The sequence below is a fragment of the Echeneis naucrates genome, chromosome 8 (assembly GCF_900963305.1).
Source record: "Echeneis naucrates chromosome 8, fEcheNa1.1, whole genome shotgun sequence".
Taxonomy (NCBI): Eukaryota; Metazoa; Chordata; class Actinopteri; order Carangiformes; family Echeneidae; genus Echeneis; species Echeneis naucrates.
Window position 1 is genome coordinate 6,247,004 of NC_042518.1, and position 12,275 is coordinate 6,259,278.

At 41.1% G+C, this 12,275-nt stretch overlaps 1 protein-coding gene across 1 annotated transcript; it reads left to right on the plus strand.

Annotated features, from left to right (window-relative positions):
• The first annotated feature begins 1,076 nt into the window (after window positions 1-1,076).
• Window positions 1,077-11,933, plus strand: LOC115047140 (integrin beta-3-like). The gene is made up of 15 exons (XM_029507884.1): window positions 1,077-1,225; window positions 2,338-2,423; window positions 2,686-2,887; window positions 3,035-3,287; window positions 3,400-3,562; window positions 3,661-3,822; window positions 3,909-4,004; window positions 4,089-4,178; window positions 4,293-4,427; window positions 4,502-4,931; window positions 7,974-8,196; window positions 9,168-9,268; window positions 9,426-9,545; window positions 9,909-10,075; window positions 10,209-11,933. Exons 1-15 carry the CDS (start codon window positions 1,159-1,161, stop codon window positions 10,272-10,274), a joined length of 2,361 nt encoding a protein of 786 aa, XP_029363744.1. The 5' UTR covers window positions 1,077-1,158; the 3' UTR covers window positions 10,275-11,933.
• Window positions 11,934-12,275: the final 342 nt, after the last annotated feature.

Below are 12,275 nucleotides of genomic sequence, written 5' to 3' on the forward strand. Positions count from 1 at the left end.
TGGGCAGACACAAACAGACTTGGTGAGGCACACAGATAGCTGTTTTTATGGAAGGCGTATTATGTAGTGACAAAGTGGGTCATTTCAGACAGAATAGTTACTGACTGACTTCTTCGTGGTTTCACATATATGGGAAGAGCCCCATTGTTGAGTATATCCCCTCATATATTCATCTTTCCCCACCATTTTGTCACAGCCTTTCATAATCAAAGCAGTTGCTCAATCCGAACACAGACATGTAAAGAAGGCTTTCAAGTAACAACTCATTCGAAACATCTTGTGCAGTTGATGAACTGTTAAGTTTTTCTCCTTTCAGTCCAGCAGAGGGCAACATGCTAAACACTTCATGTCTGATAGAGTGTAAGTCATTTTTTTTTTAATGGGACATTTGGAGACTCTGGTTTTCATGAACTGTATCTGTAAAATGGATGACATGTGAAGCAACACAGCAGCAGGCATTTCATACCACATGAGGTTGAATATTCACCCCACCACTATTTCCACAGCTATTTCCACACTAATCCTGACCAGGTCTGTAGGTTTACACTCACAGATGACAAAAGAATGCTGATGAATAGATCTGTTAATATTAATGCTGATGGTCGGCTCACAGCTGAGAGACAGTTGTCCCATCTGGTGACAGTGCAAAAGAAAGGAATGTAATAAATGTGCTAAATCTGTTGAAAAAGTAAAGTGAAACAGGAGTTGTGTTGAATTTGAGAAACAGAAAAAGAAACAAAAAAAAATTTAGTCGATATGGACTGCTCTGGATTATTCACACTCTACGCAGTGTATAGTTATAATAACAGTTTGATTGTGTAGTTTTATTTCAAAGACAAACAAAAACTACCAGACGGTCATTTGTAGATATCTAAGGTGTGTCCGGAGCGGAAGTCTCAGGACCACACTGGTTAAAGTCTATTTGCTCTCCCGCTCCATTTTTTTTTCCAGTTGTGTTTCTCATAACGGGTTATGAGCTCATTAAGAAACGAGTCCCAGCATGCCCCCCCCCCCCCCCCCCCCCCCCCCCCCCCCCACACCCCGGCAGGCTGAGAGGAGGGAGGCTCACACTGGGTGACCCAACAGGCGCTCAGTCAAGTCAAGAATGAGGAAAAGCGGGTAAGTGTTGAAGCAGTCCGGACCAGGTTGGGACCAGACATGGGGCCGTTTCCAAGCCGTCTGATCATCCTGTTTTCATTCCTCCTGTCCACAGCAGAGGTCTTCGGTAAGATGTGTTTTCTTCTTTTTGTTCTAATTGTTGTTATTTATTTATTTATTTATTTCATCTTTGGCAGCTTTGAAAACTTTCACCTGTTCAGGCAGGAGAGAAGGTGGTGGGAGGGTGTTTCCATGTGAGGCATCGCTGTCGGGAGTCTATTTTTATTTTCGATACATGAGCTGAAGTTTTTAGATATAATAATCGCCATTAATAATAATTGGCCGTTGGTTGACGTGAATGCGGAGGCGTTGTGCTGCTCGTAATTGAGGCAACTCCGGAGCTTTTCGCCTCCTTTCCTTATAAGGGAGTGGAGACTGTTTCTTAGTCCGACACGGGCTGGGCCCCCCCCCCCCGGCGGGCCCCCGGAGCCTCACAGTCACATCCATCACTATCAGCACATCACCAACAACAAATTTCATTTATTCATATCACTTTATGGTTCCGTAGTTATAATAACAACTTCGTTTATTTGTATATAAATAAATAAAAGAAATAGAGCTTATCTTCATGCCTGTAGCTTCCCATTGGGCTGCTGAAGGTGAAGAGTCATTGTGTGGTGTTTTCAAGTCTTTCCAAATCCTAATCCATCAGGTTTGTGTGTTTACTTTCAGTGGGGATTTGAAGATAGTTGATCTGAGTGCTTCTGTGGTCTGTAGCCTGTTTTCATGTCCATTCTTATACACAGATTGCTGATTATTGCTCATATTACTCAAATTAACTGAGGAACAGCAGTTTGCTTAGAGCTCCTGTGCTTAACATAAGTGAACCACACCCATAGACCACATTTGATCACATAATATAGGAAGTTTGATTTTTTTTTTTTTATTGATATGTCAACTTCCAGAGGTTTGGTGCAGTTTGCCAACATTGTATAATGATGAAAAGGAAGCATAATGAGGACCAGCAATATCTTTGTAATGGAGACTTCTTCAAATGGTTACAACTTTAAAACTGTTTGAACAGCAATGTTTTGAAAGATTGAACCTGACAGCAATGGCATCATGGTTCATGATGATTGTGTTGTGTTGATCAATTTCTTAATAAATGCAGTCAGCAGTTTTGTGTGTAACACTTCAGAGGAACCAAAAAAAAAAAAAAGGAAATGCACGTGTTGACAGGTTCAAACATCTGCACATCGCGAGGAGTTACCACTTGTCAGCAGTGCTTGGCTGTTCACCCCAGCTGTGCCTGGTGCTCTCAGGAGGTAAAAATACAACACACATATACAAAATGTCTTTCTAGACCCTTCTAACCATTTATCGCTCTGCACAGCAAGTTGTAACACAAACCAAATTTTCGCAACCACATTTTCTTGTTGCTGCTTGTTCATGTTCTGAGCAGACCTCTTGCACATCGAAGTGATACCCAAGTGAAGAAACAGGAAAAGCTCTTGCCATTTATTTTCTGTAATGTAATGGTGCTTAAGTATCTTAAATGATTAATAGATTGGATGTGGTTGTTAAAAGGAGTTGGGGAAGGGGGGATCCAGTGTGTCCCGCTGCGACCTGAAGCAGAACCTGCTGGATGGCGGTTGTAGCACGACATCTTTGGAGTTTCCCTCCAGCATGTTGACTATTCAGGAGGATGCCCCACTTAGCGACAAGGCCTCGGGCACAGCTGATGTCACCCAGATAAAGCCTCAGAAACTTCACATGGTACTACGACCAGGTACTGTTGGACTATCAGACGTTGTTGAACTAATGGCTAGATGAGGTGGTTTAAAACAAATGTTTACAGTGTATTAATAATCAGCATTTTATTTTTTCTACGAAAAGGTCATGGAGCACTTATTCCTCTGCAATGCCTCCCACTCAGGTGATTCCAAACGTTTCACCGTGTCAGTGAAACAGGTGGAAGATTACCCAGTGGACCTCTACTATCTGATGGATCTGTCCTTTTCAATGAAGGATGACTTGGCTCAACTTCGCACTCTTGGCCACGAACTCGCCACGACCATGGGCCGCGCCACAAGCAAGCTCCGCATGGGCTTCGGAGCTTTTGTGGACAAGACCACATCCCCTTACAAGTACACCTATCCTCCAGAGGCAGTCAAGAACCCTTGCTATGGGTAAGCGTGGACGTTTTGCTTGATGATATGCCTGAGGAGGAAAAGGAGCTGAGATGGAGGTTTTCTAATCTGTCCTGCCATTAACTCCTTGACGTTTCATCCACCTTTGCAGAATAGATCAACAATGCCTGGCTCAGTTTGGGTTCAAACACGTGCTAGCCCTGACAGACAAGGTAGCACGCTTCACTGAGGAGGTGGGGAAGCAGCAGGTGTCTAGAAATAGAGATGCTCCAGAGGGTGGATTTGATGCTATCATGCAAGCTGTGGTGTGCCAGGTAGAAATTGCATTTACATTGAGATACATGTGTCTGAACATCCAGGCTGTTCTCTCCTTCATTTACTTGAACTTTTTGTCCTCATCTATCATCATTAGGATAAAATTGGCTGGCGTCCAGATGCTTCCCACCTACTGGTGTTCACCACTGATGCCAAAACTCACATTGCGCTGGATGGACGTATAGCAGGCATTGTGCAGCCCAATGATGGAAAGTGTCACCTTGATGACGACAACATTTACAACCAATCCACTGTGCTGGTAAAGGCAGAAATGTATGCAATTTAGCTGTGGTTTTCAATAGATATTCAAACTGCGGGTCCAACTCCACTTGCTGTTTCTTTCAGGACTATCCCTCCTTGGCACTCATCACTGAGAAAATGTCTGAAAACAACATCAACTTAATTTTTGCTGTGACGAATTACGTGGTGCCACTTTACAAGGTGAATAAGCTGTGTTGCTCGTTCATTTTAGATATCAATGTGCAAAATTTCAAAAACTCATCCTGCTTGTCTGCATCTTCTCAGGAGTACAGTAAACTCATCCCAGGAACAACAGTGGGCACACTGTCTTCCGACTCTGGGAATGTCATTCAGCTCATTGAAGAGGCTTATGCGGTAAAGATTTTCAGTTTTCAAGACAAAACAGGAAAACATACAAATTTAAGTTATTCATTCCGTCTGTGTAATACAGCTAACTGTAAGTTTGATTGATAACTTTATGTTGAGCAGAAAATTCGTTCAAAAGTAGAGCTGGAGTTGCTGGGAGTCCCGGAGGAGCTTAATCTATCCTTTAATGCAACTTGCCTGAAAGGAGAAGTCATCCAGGGACTCAAGTCCTGTTCTGGCCTCAAGATCGGAGATACGGTATGTGATGCCGATGATTTCCCACATCTACACCACATACACAGATTATCACTGAGACATGCCCTCCGCTTCAGGTGTCATTCAGCGTGGAGGCTCAGTTACGTGGCTGCCCTAAAGAGAAGAACCGTACTTTCACCATCAAACCTCTTGGCTTCAAGGATTCCCTGAAGGTTACAGTGGACTTTGCCTGCAGTTGCAACTGTGAGACAATGGCAGAACCCAACAGCCCCCTTTGTAGCAACGGCAACGGGACCTATGAGTGTGGCGTGTGCCAGTGTCACCAGGGTCGTCTAGGTCCTCGATGTGAGTGCTCAGTGGAGGACTACAGCCCATCTGATGACGCAAACTGCATCCCAAAGTCAGATGGCCTGATCTGCAATGGGAGAGGCGACTGTTTGTGTGGACAGTGCTCCTGTCATGCAAACGAGTTTGGTCAGGTGTGGGGAAAGTACTGTGAGTGTGATGACTTTAACTGCCTGCGCTTCAGAGGGGCACTGTGCTCCGGTAAGTAGATGCCTTTCTTTTTGTTATAATTTTTGTTTGTTTGTTTGTTTTTTTTCCATCATTCCGACTCTGGGAATGTCATTCAGCTCATTGAAGAGGCTTATGCGGTAAAGATTTTCAGTTTTCAAGACTGAAGGCGTGGCATAAGACAGGTCATTTTAATCCACTGGTAGGCAATTGTGTCTACTCAAAAAATTTAAAGCACACTCCCTCATCATTGTAAAAAAAAAAAAAAGCAGGGCATGCACTAATCAGGAGGTCAGTGTTTCCATCCATGACTGCTCCAGTTTTAGTTTTGAAGTGTTCTTTAGCAAAATGCTGAACCACCTCTGATCGCTGCTACGTCAGTGTGTAGGTGTAACATTCAATGGTGTGCGAGGTTGGTATTGTTAAGTGCCTTTTCTGTAAAAGGATAGTTTAGTCTTCCTTTGGGTCATAGCATTTCCTTTATTTTAGTCCTATGTTGGCAGGGAAGTTTAAGTCACCCGTCCCCTCCTTTTTCCTTTTTCTAAATGGAAAAGATTCTCTTCGTTATCACTCACTCTCAGTCTCTAAACACACCTTAATTAGTTTACAGAGTTTCCTGTTACTTAACTTGACAGGAACCAATAGCTTTTTCATAATGCTTTCATAAAGCTTTCATAATGCTCAACTATTATGAGTTGTCTTTGCTTGTTTGTAAAAGTCATGTAAATAACGGCACACTTAAACTGCTGAGCATCAACAGTAAAGCTTACATGTGACCAGATCTCAGTGGGAGAACACACCCAATTAGTGCTGTCTGAGTGTCCTTATCACTCACAGCAGTGGGGCACGATGCTCTGTCACTCCCCATTACAAGTCTGCACAGCTCTGTGCAGTTACTCAATCACAGTGATGAAACTTTAATAAGCTCTGTCACCGGGTAATTTAATGTAAAAGCAGTTTGGGTCTGTTGTTATAAGGGGGGGTTAACAGAATAGGAAAATGGTAGTTTTATCTTTACGTTAAGCGGACTTAGCCAACTCCAGCTGTGGACATTAATTTTCATTTAAATGCAGTAATGATTCTCATTTTAAGCTAATGTGACTTGCTTTGTCTGAGACATAATCATGAGCATATCTCCACATCCAAATCTCCAGTGCATTGAATTCACATGCAAGGACAAACAGCCACTCACACTCACATAAACGCCTTTGTGTCTGCCAACATGCAAAGAATGATACTGAATAATACACAATATTTAGTAAAAGTACAATACAATGCAAATATTTCCAATTACCCATATCAAAGAACAACATTTAGTTTATGGTTGTAATTTGACATGAAAGACTATAAACTGTTTATTCTCATTAAAGCCTATTTGAAAGCCCCCTGTGGGTGTACCATGATTTAGGGAGAGCATGGAGCCGTAATGTTTATGCTGGAAAGCTGAAATGTTGCTGGCTTGTATCAGTGAGGAAGGGTTGGGAGTCTTCCTAAGGGGAGGTTGTTCTTCTAAGAGACCGGTACGGAGACAGTCAGTGATGACACCAAGGACTCGGTGGAAACACTTACACACACACTAAAACAGACAAAGTCATATCTACTGTAATAGCTGAAATTTGGGACCTCTAAGTTGCTGCATTTCAATGCAGCCATGACGGTTTTGTCTTTAAGGAACAAGCGTCCCCCAGTCCCAGCTCAATTTGAGCTATGGGAAGCTTCTTCTCTGCGATATTCCCTGTGGTTGTGTATTTCTGCTTCTGCTGAGGGGCTATGGGACTGGGGCAGGGCCAGGGAGCCGCAGTCAGCCAGCATAGCCCCAGGGTCCATAAATATAAAGAACAGAGAGGACAGGAAAGTTTACATTCCTCTTCTGGCAATTTGCCCAACCTCTTCTCTCTCCAATATGTCATTACCTCCGCTGTTTGCTATCTTCATCCAGCTGTGTCCTGTTAAGTTTTACTGCGCTGTCTTCATCCCAGTTTTTATGCTTTAATCATGGACCCACGTTGGCCCCCTCTGAAGCCCAAGCATGTGATTAATGGGAAGGATTACTGTACTGTGTCGTACCAAGAATAGGCTGATGTCAGGTAAAAACACTAAATTTTGTGTGTGTGAATCAGTTTAGTGAATTCAAAATGAGAGGAACAACATTACTGCTAATTCACTCTTTTATCACTCTTGTGAAGATAAAGTGCTCAATGAATCTTTCTTGATTCAGATTTTTAACCAAACACATCAATGCAATTTTCATGTTTCCAAATGTCTTAGCTGCTGTTTTGTTAACAGTGAGCAGGGTTACTCTTTGCAAATCCTTGTACCTGAGAGTGTTAACCATTAACCGGTGACTCCACCACCAGTAACCACGTCTGATCCTGTCACTGCTATAAATGTACCGACTACCTGGGGTATTGTTTGCTCCATTTTAAGGCACTGGATGGTTTGTTTTGAGCCTTGGAATCAGGGAGCCTTGAACCTTCAGTGATATTTCATGACCAGTCACTCCCCCCAGTCTAATCCAGCTGGGCTTTGACTCACCCCTCTTTGCTCTTAGTCATCCTTAGAAATCCTGTTTGGTTTTTTGTGAACAGTGATGCAGTCTTGGGGATCTGTCCTTGTTTCTGTGGTAGCTTAATGTGCTGATGTGAGGTGGCTCTCAGTAATGTGGGGAGAACAGCTCACCTCCAGACTGGCTGTTTCATCGCTCCTACAATGAGCTGGCTTTTGTAAAAAATTAAGTGCAGATAAGTACATAAGCAACACTTTAGTCACACTTTGTACTGAACTTGTAATTATATGGTTGCAGAATCCCAATCCACAGGTTTGCTTTCCTAATCATACAATATGTTCATGGCAACAACAAACTATGGACCTGAAAAAATACAACACACAGTCTGTGATTCATTATCTAATTGCATAATTTTTATTTCATAGTTCTGTTTGCACAGCCCTGCCCATGTGATTACAGACATTGAGATACATGTTTAAAGAAAACATGTGTTCGGACCTGGACTGTACAGTTTGAATTTGAGGTGAAAGGATATATATTTTAAAAGACCCATTTTTGTTTTTCTGTAGATCATGGGAAGTGTAGCTGTGGCTTCTGCCAGTGTGATGCCGGCTGGAAAGGAGAAAACTGTAACTGCACAACGCGCACAGATACCTGCATGTCCAGCGTTGGCCTGCTGTGCAACGGCCGCGGTACTTGCGAGTGTGGGGTCTGTCAGTGTACTCAGCCCGGTGCTTATGGATCTACCTGTGAGAAATGCCCCACCTGCCCTGATTCCTGCACCATTAAAAAGTGAGTTTGGTTGATGGTACACTGTCGCTTTATATCTAACAGAGTCCAACCTCAAAATATTGTGATGTTTTAGGCAGAACATCTAAAGCATTTTAATGCCTAAGCAATCATAAAAGTTTTTTCTTGAGGTTGGCAGTAGAGGAAATGCCTCAGAGCTTGTTTCCCAGGGTGTACTTAACAAATTCCATGCAATGTACCGTGACATTAGCTTATGAGACCAAATTATGACATTTTGACCTCAGAGTAGTTCAAAATGGGAACATAATTATGGACAGTAAACCTCCCTTCAATAGTGTTTTTGTGTTTTACAAACTGTAAAATTTGAAAATGGCCCTGCGACAGACTGAGGACCTGTCCAGGGTGTACCCCACCCTCACCTAATGTGAGCTGGGATTGGCTCCAGCATTCCCCGTTACCCAGAAACGGATAAGTGGTGGAAGATGAATGAATGAAAATTTGAAAATGTGAGACTTTCTGTGAGAAGTTTGCATTTTAGCTTCCTCCCACAGTCAAAAGGATGCCTCTCCATGTCAGCCATGTGGTAGACTGTCCAGGGTGTACCTGCTCTCTTCAAATGTTAGCTGGGAGCTCACACATGATCCTAGAAAATTAAATGAAAATATGAATATCCATTAAAGATCCCATGTTATTAGCTGTTTTCAGGCCCTGCAATTCACTGGAAACAGGCATTAGAGCAGAGAAATGGAAAGATTGTGATGTTTTAACATTTCAGGATGAAGCAACTACTCCCACACATTAAACAAATTCAAATGCAGTTCCATTTACAGCAGCAAAAAGGTCAGCCTTCTCCCATGGCCTTGACAGCCAGCAGATACTAACACAGGTTCATCTTGACATATCTATACTCTTTGTGTTTCTAATCTGTCATCCACCGGGAGACAAGACACACGTTGCTACTGAGAGTAAACTTGAAATTGTATAAAGGTTGCAGATTTGGACTCTGTTTGCAGGAAATGTGTTGAGTGTCAGCACTTCAAGAGAGGGCAGTACATCGAAGACAACAGCTGCAGCCGAATCTGCAAAAATGAAATCGTAGTTGTGGATGAAATTGGTGAGAAATCTTCCATCTTTTATTCCTTTACTAATCCCGAGCTGCTGTGCAGCTGTACCATTTTTTATGTGTTGATATATATATGTTGTTTTACATTACCTTTAATAATTTCAATAACTATGTCTCATCCCATATTCTTATTTCATCTTTATCCCAGTTTTTCATGACCGAAATGCAGTGAATTGCTCATACAAAGATGAAAACGACTGCGTGGTGCACTTCCAGTACTACGAGGATGAAAGTGGCAAATCCATTCTGTTTGTGTTGAAAGAGCCAGGTACTGTAAACGTTTCTGCATCATCATGTTTTTGGTGCACTATTAGGGCAGAAAAATTTGTTATCTATGCCGCATCTCAGCATTTTTAAGTTGGACTCTGGTAAAAGGTAAGTTGTGTCTTTAAATTTACGGAACTCATTTAATCATTACATGAAGACTGTTTTTCAAGAGAATGCAGTCTCAAAAAAAAAAAAAAAACACATACCACAGAAACCAAAATACATTAGTGTCCTAAAATGTTGTGCAGTGGAGTGTCTGACTCTGAAGCGAGTGTGCTCCACTGCTCAACAACCATCAAAGTGAAACTATGATTGGGAATTAATTAACTTTTTGAATTAACCCTCTCTGTCTCCCATCTACCAGAGTGCCCTGAGGGTCCAGACATTTTGGTTGTGCTCCTGGCGGTGGCTGGGGCCATTCTGCTTCTAGGCCTTGTTGGCTTGCTCATCTGGAAGCTGCTAGTCACCATCCACGATCGCAGAGAGTTTGCCAAATTTGAGGAGGAGAGAGCCAAAGCCAAATGGGATACAGTGAGTGTATATAATTTACATAAAAAAAATCCTGCAAAAGGATTTAACAAATCCATCAGACACAAACAAAGGAGCAGGAATGAAGTACCATCTCTAGGACAGCGACTAACTGACCTGTCTTTTTTTCCTAAAGGCCAACAATCCCTTGTATAAAGGAGCCACTTCCACCTTCACCAACATAGCATACCGAGGCAATTAACTGCTAAATGGGATCAGACAAACTCAGGGTTCAACGACAAAGATGGAATGTAGAAGCACTGATGCGGGAAGAAGCTCACATTTTCATGTGACAAACTACTGTAGCTGAAGAGTAGTTATCACTGTCAACAATGTGATGTAATGATTGTACATATTGTAAAACAAAAATAAATAGAAATGTTAATATAAGTCACAGGTGGTTGAATGACCTTTGGTTTCCTGTTATGGCTCAATCAGATTGAAGTTCAAACAATTCCACTGTCAGGTTACATGACTGCAATATTTGTTGTTTGGGATTTTCGGGTATTAATTTTTTTTTTTCATTTTTGAAATTGTTCATATTTCTAATTCCTTTTCCAGATGGATAGGATTCTTACATTGACTGTTATGCTAAATTGGCACTGTCGATGTAGACTGCATTATTTAAACATGATCAAAGGGCTCTCGTGTACATTCAGTTTTCCTTTTTTCCTAATACAGAATTGTTTATCCTCATGGCTTTTATATGACTGTAGCACTGTGTGGAGTAGTTAAATGATAAATCTGGGATTCTTAACGTAAGGTTTATTTTCTCATGTCTCTGAGGGTAAATTACTGACGACAGAAAGCTTTGCAGTCTGTCAACCGTTGAGCAAGAATTATACACACAACTGCTAACCAGCTGCTCCAGTGTAATGAACGGGGCATCTGATGCAACAAAGTGTCCATTTTAAATTCCTGGTTTTGTCACCAACAGGATCAGATTGCTATTATAAGTATCTGAATATGTTATAGATAGGATTCCCAGTGACATGGACTTTCTTATTAAAGTAAATAATAAGATTGTGTTTAACTTTTTCTCTCTATTTAATGCCAACAGACTCCATCAACAAAAACTATCATTTTACTGTTTGCTGGTCTTCCTTGATCTGTTTACATTGCAACAATTGTATAACATTCTTGGTTAACATTGGACTGATTATAAAGGTTTTTGTCCAGATTAATTATAATGCCTTTAAAATCCCGCCATTATCCTTTGACTGCAGCCTTTACGCTGACCTGGTTTACATTACTGTGGTCCATATTGTTTTTAAAATTGATCAAATATCAACTGTATAAATGCTGTTAGATGTTTGTTTTTGTTTTTTTAATTGTTGCATCATCACCAGTTTTTTGTGTTTGTTGGAAAAGTTTTACTGCTCATTTTATTTGTAAATCTGCTTAGGGAAATTGGAGCTATATATTTTTTTTATTTTGGTTGATTTTTCTACCGACCAACACAGTTATACAAAAATACCATTGTGTTTATTTGTGTAAATGGGTAGATTATATGAACAACAACATAATGCCATGTTTTGAACTTGTTCCTTTGCAAGTTCATTGTGAGGGGTATTTTTGCTGGACAGCTCTGGCCCTCTCTCAGGACAGCCTGAGAGCTCATTGCATCCTTGTTTGCTTGTTTACCTTTTGCACATTTTTTTTATTGTAGTTTGGCTCTTATTCTCTATACAGAGGGGATGCATAAAGACTCTTGAGTGTATCTGACTTTACCATTTTTTTCATGTGATTCTTGCCATTTGAGTTCCTCTCAGCTGATTTACAAAAGCGTAAAAGAGAAGTTATTTGAGAGTCATTCTTGACATCAAGACAATAAGTGCTAAAAATAAATAGAGAAATGCCATCCTTCTGTACTTACTCTGGGAGATGTTCCTGTCCTTGAGTGTGCCTTTTGGGTAATATAATAACTCTGTGCTGTCTAGAGGTGCTAAAGAGTATGTGGTGACACAAATACAAAGATGCCCAGCAATTTGTTTTATAAGTCTCTTTATAGCCAGCTCAAAAATGGTGGTTAACTTGCACCTCAATAAGACACCTCTATGGTTATGTGCACATTCAATTTTAGTTATCAACTGCAAATCCACATATGTCAGAGATGAACACAATAATTAACACTTAAGCTCTTCAAAACTGTAGATTGAAATATCTCTCTGCTAATAACTCCCATCATAATTACAGCTACTAA

Bases quoted from the DNA above. Each gene is read 5' to 3' on its own strand.
- LOC115047140 (XM_029507884.1), top strand. From the start codon at position 1,159: ATGGGGCCGTTTCCAAGCCGTCTGATCATCCTGTTTTCATTCCTCCTG. The intron at 2,424-2,685 runs GTAAAAATACAA...GGTTGTTAAAAG, and splicing joins GTGCCTGGTGCTCTCAGGAG to GAGTTGGGGAAGGGGGGATC. The intron at 3,563-3,660 runs GTAGAAATTGCA...TATCATCATTAG, and splicing joins TGCAAGCTGTGGTGTGCCAG to GATAAAATTGGCTGGCGTCC.